Source organism: Rhamphochromis sp. 'chilingali' (genome assembly GCF_963969265.1).
Source record: "Rhamphochromis sp. 'chilingali' genome assembly, chromosome: 11".
Classification (NCBI taxonomy): Eukaryota; Metazoa; Chordata; class Actinopteri; order Cichliformes; family Cichlidae; genus Rhamphochromis; species Rhamphochromis sp. 'chilingali'.
The window spans coordinates 38535088-38557779 of record NC_137938.1 but is presented as its reverse complement, the minus strand read 5'-3'; the positions used below and the strand labels follow the sequence as shown (position 1 = coordinate 38557779).

Here is a 22692-nt window from a genome sequence, read left to right as displayed (position 1 = left end):
CAAGTTACTTGAAAAATAATAATAATGATAATAATAATAATGGATTGCATTTATAGAGCGCTTTACAATGCCACTATTCATTCACTCTCACATTCACACACTGGTGGAGGCAGCTACAGCTGCAGCCACAGCTGCCCTGGGGCAGACTGACAGAGGCCAGGCTGCCATATCGCGCCATCGGCCCCTCTGGCCAAAAAGAGTAATCACGAAAAAAGTAATCAGTAACTAATCACTGACGCGTTACTGCCCATCTCTGCATATGATATTTCCGCTGTTGCAGGCTGACTTTGGTGGATCACCCAAATATCACCCAGCCCCTCTCAGCGCGTGCACGCTGCTATCAGCTATAATCAGCTGATGTGAAGAAATGAAACTTAAGGAAACACAGAGCGGAGGAGGCGCAGTTAGAGATCCGCGGCGCACTCACACCCAGGATGGGGGTTCAGGGTCTGACCACCTTCTTAGACAACCACCAGAAGATTTACCGGGACGTCCAGTTCGGCAGGAGCCGGCTGGTGATCGATGGATCCAACCTGTACCACTGGCTGTACTTTGAGTCAGGTGAGCAGCTCCGGTCTGAACTCCAGGAGTCTGTTCAGTTTGTGAGCTGCAGGTTTATGCGCACCCTCTTTACTGACGTCATTAAGGTCACTGATTCTGCTGATAAGAAGTATTAGTACTATTACTTAATACTGCTGTTAATACAAACGGACGACCACCGGACAAACGGAGGTGTGACCGGCAAAAAATGTGTGTGTGTGTATTATGGTGCGTGCGCGTGTGTTTGTGTTATAGAAGCAAGAATTCGTTTTAAAATTCTTGTTCTAACATACAGAGCATTAAACGGCCGCAGATTATTTATCCAAGCTTCTTCTAAAACACTCTGCGGCTCGTGTCTCCGCGCACAGACTCTGTCGGTTGTTCCTCGAACCCGTCTGAAGACAACAGGGGGCGGAGCCTCCAAGTCTGTGGCACCACGGCTGTGGACCAGTTGATTCTGTGGATTCTTTTTAAAAGCAGTTAAAAACTTTTCTGTTCAAACAAGCCTTTTGTTGATCTACGTGTTTTATATTCTTCACATTTTTAATTTGCATTTAAACCTTTTACCTTGTGTATAATGTCTGTTGAGTGTACTGTTTATTATAATCTTTGTGTACAGCACTTTGTGACTGCCTGTCTGTGAAAAGCGCTTAATAAACTTTACTTACATAGTGCACGTGCGCACGTCTTCCCATGCGCGCACGTGTGATGAATGTTAAAACAGATAAGATTTTAAACTGTCTGAGTCATTAAACCGCAGAATTATGAAACCTGACCGCTGCTGTTGAGCTCTGCAGATGTTGCTCTGGTGTGTGATCTGGATGTTTGGCTTTCAGCTGTTTTACACTAATGCGTTACTGTAATAAAGTAAGGGATTACTATTGCAAAAACGGTAATTAGATTACCGTTACTTTCCCGTAGGAACGCTGCGTTACTGCGTTACTAAAACCGTGAGTTTTTTGCGAGAATGTCTCACGACAGTGACGTAAGCGAGTGCGACGTTCGTGACAACAGCTGTGTGCAGATCAACAATGGATCATATATCGAGTGCAGAGAGAGTATGAGCGTGCAGCGTTTAAAGCGTGGAAGTACTGACCTTACTTTGAGTTTGATTCCATAAAAAGTGACAAAAACATTAGTGTCCGCTGTGCGTGGGAAGAAAACTTCTTTTTACAGCGAAAAAAAACCCTAAACTTCCAAACAAGCACCGAGTAGCTACGACGTAATGGGAAACTCACAGAGAAACTCGCGGATTCTTCCACTGACCGCGGCACACCTGCACCAGGGTAAACCTCCGCCTATCCTACTCCTGCTTTACAGGTGAAAATAGAGCAACAGGACCGCTGAGTCTGTGACTTTATTTATTGTCTGCTGTGTTTTACTTGCATCTATTTGAAAGACTGAGTGTAAACACAACAAATATTTTATTTTATGTGCTGGAATGTGCAGAAAATAGGTTTAAATGTTAAACTAATTTCTTCCAGTCAGAGAATGTTGCAGATAATTAAATGTTTGCTTGATGCATAAAGTTAAAAGATTAAAACTGATAAACAAGTTTTAAAAAGAGACTTTTCCATTTGATTACATTTTGTATGATGGATTATGTAGAAAGTAGAATTGGGCTGAAAGATCTATCGCTTTATCACCTCTTCAGGGTGTAAATCGTGTTTTTTAAAAGTAACTAAGTAACTAAGTAATTAATTACTTTTGAAAATAAGTAATCAGTAAAGTAACAGGATTACTTTACTGACTACGTTTTTGGGGAAGTAATCAGTAATTAGTTACTGATTACTTTTTTCAAGTAACTTGACCAACACTGCTCCTAACCAACCACAAAGTCACAGAGTTCAGAGTTTAGTGAGTTACTGACCCAGAATCAGCTGATGGTGCACTAAACTCAAACACCTTCAGACTGTAGACAGTCACGTTTGATTCAGTCAGATCTGAACCCACAGACTGAGCTCATCAGGGGAGATTACTAAGCTCAGAGATCATTTTCCCAACCTGAGGAGTCGCCCCCTGCTGGAGGCCTAAGTCCCTACAGCTTCACTGTTCAGAACCAGAATCTATAAAAACCACATTACATTTAAATATGTGTAGTATGGAAGCCTTTAAGGTGCTGAGGGAACATCACAGGATCAGTATCTGAAGTACTGGTTTGAGTTCATGCACACTTTCATCACTCAGACGTGCTGAACATTACGCATGTCCTGGATATGTAAAACTACTCGCCTCAGTATTCTTTGACCTTCCTGACATCTTCTCGAGCTTCCTGATGTCACAGCATGGTGACAGCATTTGTTTCAGACAGTTTCTGCTTGATGTCAGTTCAGCATGGTTTGTCGCCACGTGCAAAACTGACTCTTGGAGTCTCTTTGTTGTGTTTGTTTTGGCTGATTCTTCAGGTCTGGACCAGAATCACGGCGGGGAGTATGCTGCCTATGAAAGCCTGATTGAGAGGTTCATCACAGCCCTCAGAACCTGCGAGGTCGATCCTTACATGGTGCTGGACGGAGGCTCGGACCACACCAACAAGAAGCTCGAAACTGTGACAAAAAGGGCAGAGCAGCGGATCGAAAGAGCCCATCGAGCAGCAAAGGACGGGGGTAAGGAAGACATCCGGCCAATTATGACCAAGTGGGTGTTCAGACAGACGCTGACCCGGCTGAAGGTCCCGGTCGCCCAGTGCTTTGGCGAGGCCGACCGGGAGATAGCCGCCCTAGCTGATAAGTGGCAGTGCCCAGTGCTTTCCAACGACAGCGACTTCTACATCTTCAACCTCTCAGCAGGATTGTTGCCCATCTCTTACTTCCAGTGGCAGGATGTAAAGGGGAATGGCTCAAAGAGCTACATCCCTTGTAAGAGGTACTATACCTCCAGCTTCTGCATCTACTTCGAAATCCAGCCCCAGCTCCTGCCCACCTTCGCTGCCCTGGCTGGGAACGACTACGTGAAGCTGCCGAAGTTTATCTGGAGTCGGTTTGCCCCAGACGCCAGTAGGCCTCAGAGCCGCCTGGAGGGCCTGCTGTGCTGGATGAAGGACTTTGAGCAGCCAGAGGACACCTTGAAGGCAGCAGTGGAGCTGATGGGAGGAAAGAGCCAGAACAAGGAGAAGATGCTGCAGAGTTTGTCTGTGGGGATGGAGGAATACAAACTACCTCGCAGCTCGCTGGTGGAGTTCTTCGTCCGTGGGGTTGTTCCTCCGTTCCTAGATGAGGTAATGATTCTCATTCAAGGAAAAATGTCCTTTATTGAGGTCTGTCGTTCCACTGTGGAGACCAAATGTCTTCCAACCTGGAGTGCAGAAGGTCAGTTCTGTTTTCTCATAGAGGCAAAGCTGTGACAGCAGTCATTGGTTTTTGAAGTCTTGCTTTGAAGCCTCAAGAATGCATTTACACAGTGCAATAATGTTTAATTTAGTAAAAACCTAAAACGAGTTACTGATCACATAAACTCATCTAGAAAGTGTTTACAGAGGTAAAGCCAGGAAGCCGCTTCCCCCTACAGCTATCGCCACCTGCTGGCTACTGACAAGAATGCAGACATGACGGAGCTCCTCACTGGCCTCACTTTTCAGACCTGGAAACTGTGTCCATCTTTCCTGATGTCTGTGGCTGTTCCCTGATGAAGAACAAGACTCTGTACCATCTGAGTCTTTGACCCTTTGAAGTCAAACACTGTTTTAAGAAGTTTTTAGGTTTATATGTTGAGGACCTAGATCACATGTGAACTCAGGGATGGTTCAAGTTGTGGACGGCTTTTCTCCCCGGACCCAAAGTCTAGAAAAAAGGACTTTGGGTGATTTCTTCTTCTCAGAGACAGAGGTCCTCAGACGGTCTTTAAGTATAACGTGCTGGAAGGGTTCAGTGCTGCAGATGCAGGTGGAAGAGTCTGGAAATGGGAGCAGAACTCAGGACCATGGCTACAAGTTCAAGACTGGAAACAGTCTAAATGTCCATCTGACCATCGTCAGGTCCAAGAAGTTAGTGTTACTGATGGAACTAAGGCAAGCTTCTGTAGGGATCGGGCAAACGAGCCTTCAGATTAGTTCGTGACGATCAGTACATATGTTTTCTGACATATCCTAAACTCAAACGCCATAAATATCAGAATGGTTTTTGTTCTACCAGCATCTGCTCTGATCTTGATGCTTTATAACCAGAGCTGTAAATTTACAGACAGCTACTTTCACCAATTGCTACGAAGATTTCAGATACGAGCAGCAGAAAGGATGTTCCTCTGAAGGGTGTCCAGGCTCAGAGACAGGATGAGCAGTTCAGGCACTCAGGAGGAAAATAGAGCTGCTGGTCCTTTACATCTAAAGGACGTCTGGTTAGGATGTGTCCTGCCTGCTGTGCCTGTGAGCTGGATGTGGATGTGCTGCAGAACATGGGTGGACTGGAGGATTCTCCTAGCTACTGGCAATTACACTAGAAAAAAAAACACTTAAAAAACATCAAAATGTCTTTTTTCCCACCAAAATGACAGTTTTACTCTCCTGAACAAAGGGTTAGGGAGTTGGGACATTTACACCTCAGAGGGTTTGTAAATGTAAATGTTACTTGAGGTAAATGTCTGGTAAAACCTTCGTGTCCTGGTCTCCAGGAGCTCATTGGTCGCATCCCAGCTTGGATGCAGCTGTGTGTGATGCAGGCCCGGCTACCCGGGGACACCCTGGACGTACTGCTGCTGCACAGGCTGAGCCTCGGCACCCCCGTGGACCACAAAGACCTGCCCAGTGCTAACTTGACCTCCAGACCTCTCCGCCAGGTGATGTATGGGCTGCTGCTGGGCAAAGAGACGTCATATAAGGTGGAGGAGAGAGACAGGGAGGACCTCCAGCTGAAATTCATCCGAATCAAACCAACCTTCAGTCGAGTGGCTCAGCGGCTCCAGCTGAACTCACTGCATGAGGTGACAGTTTTAGTGGAAATGAACTGCGGTTTGTGTTTTTAATCCTCAGTGCAGCAAGCTAACTTTAATGTCTGTCACAATGTCGTTTCGACTCTTCGTCCGGCTGTCTCGTGGCCCCAGGCGCAGCTCTCTGAACGTCTGGAGGTCTTACTCGAGGCTCTCGGGGTGAAAGAGGAACTTCTGAACGAGCTGCCGCCTCAGCTGCGCCTCCTAGTGGCTGTGACCTGTTACTGGTGGAACAGAGCTCGGCCTCGTCCGGACCTGAAGCTGCTGAAGTCGTTGCTGCTGGGAATGAACCTCAAAGACACATCGCGACTCAGCGCAGGTAGGAAACACAACCAGAGGAGACGTTACCAAAGCCTGCAGTTCCTCTGGTGTCCAGCAGAGGCAGCAGTGAGTCAGTCCCCATAGAGTCCCATGTTAAAACTACAGCAGAAATAAACATGTTTACAGCCTGATACTGTTCTGTTCTCGGACATTCTCTGGACAGTGCTCACCTGTTTAAACTGGATTAAGGCTAAAGGTTTATTAGCAGCAGAGACGTGTGTGTGGACTGTATCATGGATATTATTACCTGTGAAATAATCTCCAGGCTCAGTTCAGTCCAGAAATAACAACCGTGTTAGTCTGTTTTACATTACACGACAAAGAAAGGTTCAAATCTACGATTCTGAAGATAAAATCAGCTTTTAAAACTTTGATTCTTCTGATCTTAGTTTTTATTATTATGTTTAGTTGAAGGTTTTTCTTCTTTCGGTGCTGCAGAAATCTTGTTGGTTTAAAAATGTTTCTAAATAAGTCCCTCTGTGTGTGTGTGTGTGTGTGTGTGTGCTTTGCAGTTGTCCAGGCTTGCTGTCATCAGAAGCCTGATGTGGGCGTGGCTCACTCCTTCAGCCAGTGGCAGGTGTGCATGAAGGACAGCATGCACCTGAACCAGCTGCTGGGCCTCCCTCTGCCTGAACCAGACGTCGCACGGTGAGGCGTTCTCTCAAAGCGCTTGTTCACGAGGTCGTTTGTAGGCATGGGGCAGATCAGTGTGCCAAACGTGCATAGGCGTGTTTTTATTATGGCGTGCTGTAGAAACCGTTACATGACTTCTTCTATGTGACGTTTGTGTTTGCGGAGGCTTTAATCAGTACAGTTCTGTACAATCGCTCTGCAAGATCAGTGACTCGCAGCTGTTTCACAGTATAAATGTGCATATGCAGGCAGACTCACACAGCTGTGTGTTTGCATGGAAAAGCCTCAATTGGCTCCTGATCCATGGATGGATGGAGCCCCTCCCTCACAGTTTGATGAAAAAGTGGCAGCAAAGAGCGGGGACTGTGTTGTAGAGTTTCAGGAGGTTCTCACATGAGCTCAGAGCGCTCTGGACTCGCCTGCTTAAACCAACATGTTTGTCTGGAAGGAGAAAGAGAGCAGAGCTTAGTTAAAGGCTGGTTTGGACAAATGATCCAGCAGAGCGAACATTCTCCATCTTCTCTTTATGATCTCCAGGTTCTATCAGGGGACGCTGGTCCACCAGCTGGTCCACATGAGGAGGACAGGGAGCAGACTGAAGCGTGTCCTGAAGCCAGATCAGGCCAGTGTGCAGCAGTACCGCGACATGCTGTCAGCCATCCGCCGGCTCCGGCTCCGGCCCCGGCCCCGCCAGGGCTCCGAGTTCTCAGAGAGCGAGCAGGCAGAGAGGCGGGCTCTGAACGACCACACCAACCTCAGGCTGTTCCAGCTGGACTACGACGAGGAGACAGAGGCTCGCAGCTTGGCCCGGGCACAGGAAGACCTGCGGCTGGATGATCGGCTGCTGCTGAGAACTCGGTACAAAACCAAGGAGAGAAGGAATCGCTGCAACAAAGTGGAACTGAGCCGGAAGGAGGAGGGCCGAGGCATGGACCTCCTCTGACGGACCGTCGCTGGAACCGCCGTCAGCATCCACTCTGTCTGGCTTCAGCCCACTTTTTTTTAATTTTTTTTTTATAACTTTTTATTTATCATTTTACAGTATGGGAATACAAAACTTAAGGTCAGCATGGGAGACATTCACAGTTCCAGTAATAGCATCTACTTACATCATGGTAATATTCATTTATTCAGTGCAAAGGGGAGTACACAACCCATTTTTCCCAGAGCTTCTTAAATTTCTCCAGCTCGAGTCTAAGGACAAAGGTAAGCCTTTCCATTCCAAAAATTTCTTCCACTATCCCACGCCATTGGGCCGGAGTTGGAGGGTCTGCCTTTAGCCACCTACGGCTTCAGCCCACTTTCTCCTCCCTCTGTTGGCTCCTGTGCTCCAGACTCTTTATGGGACAAATATCTGCTAGTTTTTCCACAATCTGGGTCATTTCAGAGGATTTTACAGCCTTTTATTTGTGATTTTACAGGAAGCATGAATGTAAGTTTAATAAAAGGAACCTCATCAATAAAGATTTAAATGTTTCTGACCCCCAATCTTTTTTTCCTGTCCTGTCTGAAGGATAAGAAAAATGCCCAACAGATTTCTTTTACTGCTCCTGCTATACTGGTCCACTTGATTGTCATATTTATCCAGTCTTTATTATTATTATTATTATTAGTATTATTAGTATTATTAATTTTGATTTTATTTGGAGTTATTACAGGACCGGGCGATGGGAAACAGAAAGAAAGAGGGCAAGAGAGAGAGAGAAGACAGCAGGGAAACCATGGCAACAGCCAACCTCAGCATCAGCAACAGTCAATACTAAACATGAATGTTACTGAGCAGCACACAGGACTGATAACGCACGAGATGTTTGGAGACAGCAGCCAACCCAGACAGTGTGTGTCTGTTTACACCTGTGTGTGTGAGCGCTTGTGTTCATCAGGTTTCTCCATGTAAGTGTCTGATAGTGGGAGTGGGGAGCCATGGCCCCGCCCGCACAGGTCCTTAGGCAGGCATGGAGGAGATCCCCCCAGAGCCCGAGGAGGACCGACTCCCATCCAGGGCCGTCGTCTGTGGCTCTTCTGCGCAGCTGCTGTCTCTGCTGCTATTTTCGGGGACTTCTCATTTTAAGGACAAATTTGCGTCACACTTGGATCAATTCTTGCTTTTTCAGAACGTCTCACCGCGCTCTTCATTTCAGTTTGTTAGAACATCACATTTGTGACAAGTTACTAAACATGTGGACACCAGATGGCGCTCTGCGGTGATCACAGCATCGTAAGTGTTTGTTTGGACCCGTGCAGCTGCAGATCATAAATCAGCTTCTGAAAAACACATCTGGGTGTTTCAGCTTGTTGGAAGTGCGTCGGGCATTTTGCAGTATTTTGGTTGCAGACTGACGTAATATGACGAAGGTTTCAGGCATTTTACGAAATGCACGCGGCGCCCACAGGACATCAGAAGATCTGTCCGGTGGGTTGATTCTCAGGTTCGTGTTTGGCTCGGTGCTCTCGTACTGTCAAGTACTTGTAATCCTTTACAGTTTCTTCTGATTGCTTAAGCACATTTTTTGTAACTATTGGCTAATTTTGCAAAACTCTTCACACAAATAAGAAAACCTGTCACCCAATAATCAAAACATTGTAGTTCTCTTGCAAAAGCAAACACAGCTAGATTAACTCTTCACACCTTCGTAAAAATGGTGTTTCCGTATCAAACAGTACACACAAGCCATCATCTACTAAGCACACAATGCGCCAACTGCACACTGATGGTATGAATAAAAACACATCTGGCTTTTGCTTTCTCTGTGCACAAGGTAGGCTATGTCAGTGTGAGCTCATACTTCTGTCATAGATCCATAAGCATAGAGGGATCCAAACTTCAAGTACTGGAGTTTATTCACACACATCAAAACAAACACAAGTGTTTATTTCCAAGTATAGGATTATTTGCAATCGCCATAATGACTAAATGGGTTACTTGGTCTGCAGTGAACATGCTTCCTCTGCCCCAGCATCTGGTCATCTAGCAATTCTGTAAAGTAACAATTTCAGTATTTTTACATCAATGGTATTGGTGTGTTTCTCATTGGCATATGGCAGTGCTACAAATCTTTGTGCGAAGTGACTGTACTAACCGATTCTCATTTCAAGATGTCCTTATGATACTTGCTACAGTGTAGCGGCTCGAGTTAGGCTGGACCCGTTGGCCAGCTACCCTCAGGGTCATTCCACGGTTGATTACATGGTCCACTATTGTAGCTCTGATGTCATCAGCAATTCTATTTCTTACTCTTCCTACCCTTCCTCTCCCCCCTCCTCGTCTTCCTCTCCCCCTCCTCGTCTTCCTCTTGCTCCTCCTTGTCCTTGTCGTCCTCTTCATCCTACTTCTTCACCTCCACGTCCTCTTCCTCGGCCTCCTCTACTTCTCACTCTTCCTGCTCCCTCCATTGTACTCCGCACACACAGCTTACCTGTATTATAGTGCTTAGGCTGATTGCAAAGTGAACTAATTATCTAGAAAAGTTTTCACATGTGAAAGTGTGCCAGACAGTTGGCAAATTAGTGTTAATGATAGCCATACATGTGTATACTTTTGCTAGGAGTGTGTTGGAAATTTGGTAATTGAGTGTTGTGCAGTGAATTGTGCCTACAGTTTTGCAAAGTGTGTGTTACAAAATTGCAAACTGAGTGCAAAGCAGTTTTTGTGCTTTTAGTTTTGCAAACTCAGTGAGTGGTTTTGCTATAAGTCTGAATAGTTTTGGAGATTGTGCTACAGGAATCACAGTTAGGGTTTAAGCATTCAGAAAAAACTGTAATAACAGCCATAACCTTAGGGAAAGATTTAGTATTCAAAAACACTTAAAGTCCATAAAGCAGACGCACTGATTCTGCAGAATCCTAAACAGACATTACCTGATTCATGAATCATCCCTTTAGTGTCACAGCTGGAAACAGCTGGATAGTTTTATATCTAATAAAATATAAAGAAATGAACATTTTCAAATCAGCGGTTTGCAGAACAAAGAACAAAAATTTCCACACGAATCCTAGAAAGTAGCAGAAAGGACATAAAAACTGTACTGCAGTGCATAAATGTACAGCACTCCTCGCCTCTGTGCACGTTGATCTGAGCGTGCTCAGCTGCGTGCGTGAACGACGCTCTGCTCGTGTTTCCATTAAAGAAAAATCGATTCGATTTTAGCAAAGAGTGTGAAATTCAGAGCAAACAGAAGCAACAGTGTGAAGACAAAGAGTTTGTCTGCGTTTGCTCTCTCCGGCCGTCACGTCGTCTAAAACAAGTCCTTAAAGCAGCCGACTCTGGTTGTGAAACAATAATCACAATAACTGATGATTTAATTTATTTTTTACCTGAAAACAAAGAAAAAAAATCATTTTTATGAGGTTTTTATCAGACTTAAATTTGAAATGGAATAAAATAAATTGTGTCAAAATGTTTGAATTAAGTTTTAATTAAAAGTGGGGAAAAATCCACTTCATATTAATCAAGTATCAATCAAACCAGATGGGGACATTTTTGACCCCTGAGGACCACAGCTGTGATTATGTGCTGCCATTTAAAATTTATAAACGCTTCAAAAAAAACTTTCTCACTAAAGTTCAACATACAGCACTCTGTAGTTAGACAAATAGTAAAATTTATCTAAACAATTAAATATTTTATTGTGTCATTTTGTTTTCGCTCAAAATCAAAGTATGCTTTATGTAAACAAGGTCTGGTGGCCATAGAACAAATAATGTAGGGTAAATTTTGTGTTAATGTGTTGGTCTTAAGTTAAACTAAGGTGTAACACTGAATTGATTGACAATTTATACTTTATACTTTAAAAAACACTCGAAGTGGGGACATTTTTGACCCCTGAGGACCACAGGTGTATGGAAATCGGGAGGACATTATGAGGGTTAAAGAAGCTTCTTTATAGAGCCCGAGAAGTGAAAACACATGAAGGTAACTGCATGTAGTGGCTTCTCCTTCCTTAAGTAGTCGTTCTGAATACTGACTTGTAAATGAGGTGGTAGGAACAGACGTGCTTTTCCAGCATAAACCTCGTGTGCAGAGATGTGTTGTTCAAAATGAGCTCATGGAAGCTGCTATGATTTCATTACAATGTGTAAGTGTGTCTGAATAAACACAAAATAACCAAAGTTAAAGATGAATTTCACAGTAACATCACAGTGAATGATCCAGGCTGCGATTACTGTTTCACGCAAATCTGGCTGCGCTCTGCACAAGACAGACGTTAGAAAACAAAGAACTCAAGCAGCTTGTTTGTTGGCGGTGGTTCATCACCTCGAGGTGCTCCAGCTTCCTCCCACAGTCCAAACACATGCATGGAGTTTCATTTGGCCCCCAGCCCTCCTCCTCCCCCTGCAGTGGGGATGCCATAATCTGCAGTTTGTTCTGTTAAAGGAAGCTTTTTCCGTGCTCTCAGTCTGAAGTGTTTACAGCAGCTGTTCAACATCACACTGCTGGAATAAAAACTACTTCCTGTTGAGTTTCCTCTGCACGCAGAACGCTGTGTGCGCTCACGATTGTGATCCAGATGAACTGACGCGTGCTTCTTCATCATCAATGTGCTTTGCTACGGGATCCGTGGGTACCTCAGTACAGTGATGCATGGAGGCAACTTTACTGCAGCCACAGAAATCCTAAACTGGGAGAAAGAAAGCGACACCGCTGGATCACAGCAGCAAAACAGAAGGAAATAAGATGGATTTCATTTTTCATTCTATCGGACAGATTTGCTGCAAATATTTGTGATGCTGCAACCACGGGGTGACCTAATAATGCGCTGCAATAACAGTGCAGTAAAAACAACATTCAGCATGAATTACTGCCTCCAAGATCCAGTGCGAGCTCAGGCAAGTGTTCAACAGCGAGGCCGTTCAGATGGACGACAAGAGGCTGAAGGAGAACCTGCTGTTGCGATAACAAATGACTCTTCTGATAGAAATTGCTGAGCAAAAGCTTGGGAGGACTCAGCTGCAGATGTATCCAGTGGAGAGATGCATCAGAACAAACTGCCCATGACGGTGAAGTCTGTGACAGCTGACTGTAGCATGTGCAGGAGAGCACAAGCCATCCCAGCACACTGCAGCACGCAGGCATCGGTGTGACGCTCGCTGTGCGCACTGCTGAGAAACAGGCGCTGAGCTCCCCGTCAGTATGTGACTAATGGGTTACAGTGATGATGATGATGACATCACTGGTAACATTTTGTCCTGAAAGCAGAAAAAAGTAGAGACGTTAAGCAGAGGCCTCTCTGTCTCTCCTCTACATCCATCCATCCTCACAGGTGATTGGATGCTTTACCTGCTCTTCACAATCAATAGCAAAGCTAATAATGAGAGCGGGCACAGCTGATAGACAGAAACAGCCCGGTGAGAATCTATCCGATCTTCTCCACACATCCTCGCCCCTTCGTACAGTCCGCTCTTCTTCAGCTTCCCTTCTGTCAGTTCCACCTGCTCGCCTGACTACCATTGGACTCAGAGCCTTTAGTTGTTCTGCCTGAGACTTTGGATGCACTTCCAGTTGCTCTACGGACCACACACTGTCTCACCACTTTTAAATCACTACTCAAAACCCATCTGTTTAGAATTGCATACACCTGATCTGTCTTAGGCCATTTTTACCTGCTCAGTTTTTATATTTACTTTTATGACTGTTTATGTCTAAATTTTATCTACCATGTTTGCTATATATACATTTTTCTTGTGTTTTTTATGGTGTTGTTTACGTGCTACTGTAAGGTGACCTTGAGGGTCTGAAAGGCGCCTATAAATAAAAAGTATTATCATTATTATTATTATTATTATTATCATTACAAATCAGACAAAAACAGATGCAGCAGGATCACAAACAGACACATGTTGGCTACATGTTGATGCTAAATGACTAAAATCACACGTGCAACACTTTCTACATATTTGACAACAGAAGAAGAACACAAACAAAGTTGGAATGTATTTTTAATTATTTTAAATTTTTATTTTATGCCAAATTAGATATTTTGCATAATCAAGCCCCAAATCACAAAGTCTCCTCCCTGTTTGTACTGTAAGGTCAAAACCCTACAGTACTACAGAGAACCCCAACAATCAAACGATCCCCCTCTGAGCAAGCACGAGGCGACTGTGGGGAAGAAAAACTCCCTTTTAACAGGAAGAAACTTCCAACGGAACCGGGCTCAGAAGGGACAGCCATCCGCTGCGACCGGTTGGGGGGGATGGAAATCAAAAAGGAGACGAGATGGCGTGAACTACAGTTGTTAGAATTTGGATTTGGTGCTAAAATTCTGCTTCAAGATGTTAAAAGAAGCAGGGCGGCGGGGAAAAGCCAGGATGGTCATTTCAATCATCTCTGGCTTCAGTGAACCACCTGAAGGGTTTTCGCAGAGTTTTTCCCAACGCTGAAAAAAACCTGGAAATTTTGGACTTTTTGGGAGGACCGGGGATGACTCCGAGGCGCATTTTTAGATGCTTTGTCAGAACCTCATCAAAAGACGCATCCTTTGCCATCGCAGCCTTTAACACAGTGTCTGGGGAGCCAAACTCCTTGATGAGGCATTTGGTCATTTTCTTGATGAACTTTTTCTTGTCCTTCATCAGACTTGTGACGGACTCTGTGCTGCTGAGTTCAGGCTGCATCAGATCTCTCAGACGCTTGAGGATCGCGTCAGGTTCTTTTGTAGTACATGCTGCACTGGCAAAAAAGTGCTGAGTTTCAGGTTTGGATTTTCTGATGACTCTCATCATGAGGAGAACGGCGAGGTCACTGGAAATTTTCTCAGCATCAGAAGATGACGCTGATACAGACCTCATCTCTGACATGTCAGAGGAATCCTTGGGTGAGCCTGAAACACTGGCAGAGCGTTTTTGTGGGGAAATGCTCCCAGACTTTGGTGTCTGATCAGGTGTCTGATCAGGTGACTGATCAGGTGACTGATAAGGTACCACAAAGCATTTTTCTGGGGTACTGCTCCCAGACTTTGGTGTCTGATCAGGTGACTGATCAGGTGACTGAAAAGGTACCACAAAGCATCTTTCTGGGGTACTGCTCCCAGACTTTGGTGACTGATCAGGTGTCTGATCAGGTGAGTGATCAGGTACCAGAAAGCATTTTTCTGGGGTACTGCTCCCAGACTTTGGTGACTGATCAGGTGTCTGATCAGGTGACTGATCAGGTGACTGAAAAGGTACCACAAAGCATTTTTCTGGGGTACTGCTCCCAGACTTTGGTGTCTGATCAGGTGACTGATCAGGTGACTGAAAAGGTACCACAAAGCATCTTTCTGGGGTACTGCTCCCAGACTTTGGTGACTGATCAGGTGACTGATCAGGTGACTGAAAAGGTACCAGAGAGCATTTTTCTGGGGTACTGCTCCCAGACTTTGGTGTTACAGGTGTCGGAACAGATTCTCTTCCACTTCCATCTGAATCTGTGCTGGTTTCCTTTGTTGGGATCTTCGTTCTTTTAATAATGTTCTGGATTTCTTCCACAGCCACAGAAATTTTGTCCTCAATCAGGTGATCTTCGTCTTCGTTCTCCACCCAGAGTAAAAGTTTTTGTACAAACTTTTCTACTGCGTCTTCTACGAGCACATAGAGGACTTCAGCAGAAAAGGGAGGCTTGGATCCATGTGCTGGTTGTGGAGTCCTGCAGATGACGGTGTCAGACAGGGATCTACCCATTACAGGTTCGGGGACTTGATACAGTCGATCCGTCATAAGTAGATCAAACATTTTTGCCGTTAACTCCACAGTGAAATCTCTGGTTGCTCCACCAGTTCTAAAGTTTTCCACTGTTTTGTGGATGCTGAAGAGTTTTTCTTCCTTTGTTAATTTCTCATACAACTGATTAACGTCTGATCTAATCGCGTCGAAGTCGACGGGAGAGGAGCGTATGTAACGGAGCAGTGTGTTTCGGCTGGAAACCGTACTGTTATCAGAGGGCACCGTGTCACCTTTGGGGTCCTTGCAAATGTTTTTCAGACAAACAAGAAATTTTCTGTTTGCCTTTATTACTTTTCTCAGGTCTTTTTTCGTTGTTTCAAATTGTTTTCTGGCAAACATGGAAAAGCGCTGTTTGCGTGCTTTGAGCCGGGAGTGAGAGGTGGATTGCAAACATCTGGAGAAGAAGTCTCTCAGCTTGTTGGTAATTAATCCTGCATTAAAGGCAGGACTCCTCTCACAGGGCTCTTCGCTGCTTACATCCATGTCGCCAATGATCTCATTTACGATGTCAGCTGCAACCACTTCTACTGGGGTTGCAGCCCGGAAACTTTGGCTTCCTGCGGCTCGTTTTGTTTCGTCCTTTTCTGTTAGAGTTTCTTCCTCATCTTCATCTGTCATCTCTCCATCTGAGCTCCTTGATGACAGAATCACAGAAATCTCTTTGATTGCTGATTGCACGGACATCTTTGAATCCGTACTTTCTGTACCGGAATCAGAGCCGCTCGACAGCTCACGCGCGTGCCTTTTAAGGCACGAGGCAGCGTGGCAAACCATGCGGTGCAGCTTTTTAATATCACTACATTTGCCGCTGACATAAACGGCGGGGTCTTGCGGGAGATCGGGGCTTTCTCTAACGAGTTTGACCGTTGAGCTGACCTTTTCGGAGATCTCTTCCTCAACCATCCGTGTCAGCTCGTCAGTGCTCTCAGGTCGCTGTTCCAGGACGTTAAGAGCGCCGGCGATGGCAGCTGAGATGGAGTCTCCGAGGGACGGGCTTATTTTCCCCGCACCTAAAGGCTCCGGATCTTCCTTCATCATGCGATCCTGAATAACAGGAAGGGCATTTTTGAGGATTCTGCTAGAGGCGGTCTGAATGATTTCACAAATCATATCAGCGAGCACCGCTCGGACGCCTGAGTCGCATGTGCCACTTTCTATCATGCTCCACTCAGCTGCAGAGAGCCTTTGGAAGCACCTGTTGAAAGGTGGCATAATCTGGTCTGGTGTGACCACGACTGTATTTTCGTTTTCGCTGCGTGTTGACATGGTTGTATCGCACATTAGATTTTCTGGGTTTGAGAGAACAGCTGGATAATTTCCTTGTTGGGAGAACGCCGACTGTTGAACATTTGCAAACAGGTGAGCAGTGATGTTTCTGTGTGAGCGCTCCTATTTAAAGCTTTCCCTGCCTGTGACGTGGCTGTGACGATCAAAGCAGAAGCTGATTCCTTTGATCTGCCAGTGACGCCACACAGAACGCACGAGCGCACGGATAGAAGCCGCGCCCTCACCATATCCCAGGATTCACTGCGAGTCAGCGGTTGAAGAAAAATGGCGGACGGCCGAAGTGAAGCGCAGAAATACCGTCTTCAAAGTGAGCGCGGCGCTTTTGTCCCACTGCAAATATACCGCGGAACAAATGTTAGCATAATGAAAAGTCTTAAAGTCGCATTTAGCGACCCTTCGGCTAAGTTACGTGACGTTAGTGAGGTCGCGTTTAACGCGCTCTTTCTCCGTTAGTTCGTTCAGGTTTCTGCCGAAGCTCCGTCTGTTTGTCGCCGTGAAGCCAAACGTACTTAAACGGTTCAGGAAACACCGAGCAGACGGTTGAGCAAATATGTGGCCCGCGAACTGCGGTGAGGACGCAGACTCAAGCATGCTGTGCTGCAGTTTGTCCTTAAAGAGCTCTCATCCTGTTTAAAGCGCTAACAATGAGACAGACAGTAGATGGAGAAGTCCTCCTGCTGTTTCCTGCTGTTGTTGTCAGGCTTATATCAAACAACCCGAGTCTGTCACCTTTGTTATAAAGACCAACACTCTGCAGGATCCTGTTTCTCTCTGATTCAAACACATAAAGTGTGTCTTTGTGACGATAAGAGGAAACGGTGTTTTCATCCTGCAAGTTCACACAGATTTGATAAACTTCTGCTGCTTTTGTTGCTGACTGCTGTGGTTGATTTCCTTCTGCAAGTGTCCAGAGTCAGAAGAGCCTGAGAAGGTGAGAGGAGACGGAGGCTCTCCACCCCTGATGAGACACCAGGACAGATCCAGGACAGTGTGAGGAGGAGGAAGAGGAGCCAGCAGCAGCTGAGAGATGCAGAGGAGAGCAGACAGCTCTCTGTAGTTGAGGGACTGCTAAAAACACTGAAAACACTTTTATATTTGCTTCCTGTATCTGCAGAAGCATCTCCAACACAACCTGTAACAGCTGCATACAGGAACCACTCACTGCTGTTCGTCCTGCAGGATCTGAGAGGGAACCAAGGAAAAATAAGGGAACCACAGACAACTTTGATAATGCTTTGATTTATCCAGAATATATGTAGTTCAAATGTTGTTTTCATCAGTGGGATTGTGCTGGTTTCAGTGGGGAAAGTGTGCAGCTCATTTAGACACAAAGTTGTCCCTTCATAAGATAAGATAAGATAACCTTTATTAGTCCCACACGTGGGAAATTTGTAAAGTGTGTCAGTATTTTCTAAAGATGTTTCTGTATCATCTCTCTGCTGTTAGAGCCTCCAAACATCAGCCTGCTTATGCTCTCACATCTGCAACATCTGAAGTAAATTATGCTGCACAGTTTTGTCATCAATAAGAGAAGATTTACTGCATCAGTTTGTCTTCATTTCATCTGAAACACACACGGATCAAATCTCTGACTTTATTTTTGGGATATTGCCCTTAAATGTAACTAAAGCTTTCACACAGGGCTCATAAATGATATGAAATAGAAACAAATACCTTGAATTTTGACTGAAATGTCATATTTGATTCCACCACTGAGCTTTCTTTGTGCAGAATCAGAATGGGTTTTATTTCCAAATGTTGAGCAGCTTTACAACATTAGCAAATTGCTGCTTAGTGCAAAACATACTGTCAGACAACGCTGAAAGAAAGCAAAACTGAAAAGTGCTCAGTAGATATATACATGATAGCAGGTGGTGCTCAGTGCAAGCATGGAGTGATGCAGTGAACAGTGTAGGCTCACTGTGTTCTGTATCTAGTAAATATCAATGATGTCACTCCTGATACGTTTGTACCATCAAACTGAAATGAGACTAGTGTCAGCAGCTACACTAGTAAACTGTTTTACTAAGCTTAGCATCATTGTTTTCTACGGCGACTCAGCGCATGGCTGTAATGTTCTCTCACGCAGCTAAAACGACAGTTTTCACATAGAAAACAGTTTAACTCAGAACTGGGTGCTTTTGTGTTGAATCGTTTTCATGATGTCTGTTTGTCGGCTGCGCTCGCACAGGATGGAAATACAGGTTTAAAAAGACCTCGAGTCCTTTTTCATGTACTCGTGGTGGCTGCAACTACTCAAACCTTCAAAACACAAAACTAGAATGTTGCCAACTGGTTGTTAAAGAGAATAATCCAAAGCAGACTTCAGGTTTACCCTCATTTCTGATCTTCTCTTGATCTTACACATCATCAGATATGAGACCGAGTGCTCTGTCATGTGGATAGTCAAGTTTTCTGAGTCCTAACGAAGGAAATCTAAAGGTTTCCATCGAATGAAACTAAAGACTGAAAATAAATAGAGGAGCGCTCTCTCCTTCCTCGGCACCGCCGGCGTCGAGCAGAACAGACCCACGCTGACTCCCGGCAAAGGTGGACTTCTCCGTCACCACGGGCAACGAGCTGGCATCCGGCTGCCGTGGCAACACCGTTCACCGTGTGATCACTGCAACAGGTATGTCTTGTATCAACATGACCACCTGCAGCACATCCAATAATGATATTTAACCAAGTTTATTTTTTGCATTTCTTGGTATTTCTTTGTGAAGCACTTCGTGATCTTCGCATCGTGAGGCGCTACACAAACCACATTTTATTTACTTTCAGTGAAATTTAGTGGTGACTTTAAAATCAGTGCATTTTATTTGTCTGTGACTGAGCCTCCATCTTTGGGAGTGGTGCTGTGTGAGACTCTCAAAGCACGTTTTGCACTTTTAGAGGAGATGCACTAAAACTGTAACATCATTAAAAAGACGCTGAAGCCAAACAAACAAAGAACAAAATAAAAACTGTTTGTTCTCTATGATTGGAACTGACATGTGAAATGTGTCGGGTTGTGTCGTCATCATCACTGATTTGTTTGGAGGAGTCGAGCTTGAACGCTCTTTTCTCCCAATTCTAATAATGACAACATTATTCAAATAAGACTGAAGTGGTCGGGCAGAGAATCAGCGCTGTATCCATGCAAACACATGCACAGCAAGCAAACCTCGGCCTTGGATTCAAATGAAGACGCAAACATTTCCAAGTGCGTCCATCTTTGCTGATGATGCAGCAGACACGCTGACCTCCAGTCAGGAGGAGGAGCATGTTCTTCCTCTCACAGACACTGAAGCCTGAAACCGAACAAAGTAGATAAAATCAGAACAGTAGATAAAATCAGTAGTTAAATGTAAGTTTTGAAATTTAAGCTTAAAGTGTGGATTTGGTGCTTTATTCAAATGCAGCTGAGAACAGGTGAGTCTTCAACCTGGATTTAAATAAACTGAGTGTTTCAGCTGATCTGAGGCTTTCTGGGAGTTTGTTCCAGATATAAGGAGCATAAAAGCTGAATGCAGCTTCTCCGTGTCTGGTTCTGACTCTGGGAACTGATAAAAGACCGGATCCAGATGACCTGAGGGATCTGGAAGGTTCATACTGGGTCAGGAGGTCACTGATGTATTTTGGTCCTAAACCATTCAGAGCTTTATAGACCAGCATCAGAACTTTAAAGTCTATCCTCTGACGGACAGGCAGCCAGTGTAAGGACCTCAGAGCTGGACTGATGTGGTCCACTTTTTTGGTCTTAGTGAGGACTCGAGCAGCAGAGTTCTGAATGAGCTGTAGTTGTCTGACTGATTTTTTAGGTAGACCTGTAAAGATGCTGTTACAGTAATCAAGCCTACTAAAGATGAATGCATGGACTAGTTTTTCCAGGTCCTGTTGAGACATCAGATCTTTTATCCTTGATATATTCTTGAGGTGATAGTAAGCTGACTTTGTTATTGTCTTAATGTGTTTTTCTAAGTTTAGGTCTGCATCCATCACTACACCCACATTTCTCGCCTGGTTTGTGGTTTTTAGATGTATAGATTGAAGTTCTCTGGTGACCTGTAATAGTTTTTCTTTGGCGCCAAAGACTATTACCTCAGTTTTGTTTTTGTTTAGCTGGAGAAAATTGTGGCACAACCAGTCATTAATTTCCTCAGTGCATTTACCAAGAGCCTGTACAGGGCCTCGGTCTCCTGGTGACATTGTGATATATATTTGTGTGTCATCTGCATAGCTGTGATAGTTTATTTTGTTGTTGTTTATAATCTGTGCCAGTGGGAGCATGTAGATGTTAAACAGAAGGGGTCCCAAGATGGAACCTTGGGGAACTCCACATGTGATACTTGTCTGCTCAGATGTGAAGTTACCTATTGATACAAAGTATTTCCTGTTTTCTACGTATGTTTTGAACCAGTTTAGTACAGTTCCTGAAAGACCTGTCCAGTTCTCCAGTCGTTTGAGTAATATGTTGTGGTCAACTGTATCAAATGCTGCACTGAGATCCAGTAAAACTAGGACTGACATTTTTCCACTGTCTGTGTTCAGACATATGTCATTAAACACTTTGGTCAGAGCGGTTTCAGTGCTGTGGTTCTGTCTAAAACCTGACTGGAAGGCATCGTAGCAGTTATTCTGTTTTAAGAAGTAACTGAGCTGTTGAGAAACTGCTTTTTCAATGATCTTACTTAAAAACGGGAGATTTGAGATCGGCCTGTAGTTGTTCATTTGTGTCTTGTCAGGATTGTCCTTTTTCAGTATAGGTTTTATTACAACTTTTACTGAAATTAAATTACAATGTTTTAAATGAAATGAACGGGCACTTATTTAAATAATTCCAAATGTATCAAATTAATGACACATTTAATTCATTATTTAATGTCGTATTAAATTTATTCATTTTGTCAGTCCTGGCCCTCCATACTCTCACTGCTGCTGTCCCATTCCTGCACATTACCGCCCTCTTCTGGCCACACTGGGTTATTACCTCTGCCACGTGCCGCTGATTTATTAAGATCTGTTTTCAAAAGCACCTGAAACAGACAAACCCGACTTTCAGGCGAAGTTTACTTTCATTTACACAAAAACGCTGAACACGGATTAATTTTTAAAATATGAACTTTATTAACAAAAATCAGCCCTCAGACTTTTCTCGTAATCAAAGCTTTTGTTTAAAAAACCGTCTTGATTAAACCCACATCACTAAAACTTCCCAGCGTCCAGGAAATGATTCGCTCCTGTTTGTGAGATAAATAAAATTTCACACCAGAACCCATCAGGTTATCAAAATAAATTAAAGATCGAAACATGATTTCCCCCGCTGATTGATCTGTGATTGGTGCTGTACCGTCACACCGCAGACGCTCCCACAGAGGACGCAAAATACAACGTCCACCTCGTGTAGAGAAGCGAGCCCAATAGTAGTCACCGCCGTCTAAACTAAAACAGAACAGGAAGAGGCCACGGAGACGCCCCAAAGTCCGATTTCATCCTAAATGACGGGGCAGGAAGAAGTGGCTCGGACCGCGGCGCAGAGAGAGAGGCTCTAGCTTAACGGCCGCGGCCGGTCGACACAGGTCCAGACCGCTAACCCCGCCCCTTGAGGCCAGGCGCCTCCTCCAGTGCCTGACCGGAGTCTCGTCCCCGTCTGAGGATCTCAGAAAAAAAGTCTTTGAGGTTCAAAGAAGTCAGTGCCATCAGGACAGAGATGCTCCATCACCTCCACCCTCCTCTTCATCCTCCACACACCAGAGTCCGTCAGCCTGGACAGCGAGGGGGGCGGGGTCATACTTCGTGGAAGAAGTCAGAGGGGGGGCTCTTCTCCACCCCTCTCCACCTCTCCACCTTCTTGATGACCTCAGATACGGCGCAGACGGAGGAGGTGAGGGACACGAGGAAGACGAGGTCTGCAGAAAGACAAAGAGAAGGAAACGGTCACACAGCTGTGCGCACATCTGTGTGCTGGGGGGGGGGGGGGGGGGATGCAAAGTCCTCGAAAACTAGAAAAAAATATTCCAAGAACTCGAGCAAAAAGAAAAAAAAAAAAAAAGCACAAAATGAGAAAATCATTTTTCATTTTGTGCTTTGTTCAAAAAGTAAAACAGAAACAGGGAGGAGCTCCTGCAGGAGGACGCGCGAGGACTTACCGAGGACGCTGAGACTCTCCGTCTGGAAGACGCTCTGCAGAGGAGGGAAGTAGATGACGAGCAGCTGCCCCATGATGGAGGCCAGGACGGCGAAACAGAACGTGCGGTTGCTGCACAGCCCCATCTCGTGGACCATCCGGGTCTGAGGAGCAGAGACGGG

At 44.9% G+C, this 22692-nt stretch overlaps 2 protein-coding genes across 3 annotated transcripts in view; one reads left to right on the top strand and one right to left on the bottom strand.

The window, feature by feature from the left end:
• Positions 1-434: 434 nt before the first annotated feature.
• Positions 435-7758, top strand: aste1a (asteroid homolog 1a; the record flags this gene model as incomplete). Its single annotated transcript, XM_080896373.1, has 6 exons — positions 435-561; positions 2946-3757; positions 5146-5454; positions 5575-5779; positions 6294-6429; positions 6952-7758. 6 exons carry the CDS (start codon positions 435-437, stop codon positions 7355-7357), a joined length of 1995 nt encoding a protein of 664 aa, XP_080752499.1. The 3' UTR covers positions 7358-7758.
• A 13728-nt stretch (positions 7759-21486) lies between these two features.
• The window catches only part of atp2c1 (ATPase secretory pathway Ca2+ transporting 1), a 31239-nt gene continuing 30033 nt past the window's right edge, over positions 21487-22692 (bottom strand). For both annotated transcript variants that reach the window (XM_080895786.1, XM_080895787.1), the window contains exons 26-27: positions 22533-22674; positions 21487-22292 (exon numbers count right to left, since the gene is read on the bottom strand). In XM_080895786.1, coding sequence (XP_080751912.1) covers positions 22171-22292; positions 22533-22674 — 264 coding nt within the window. In that variant the 3' untranslated portion in view covers positions 21487-22170. The remainder of the gene's footprint in view (positions 22293-22532; positions 22675-22692) is intronic.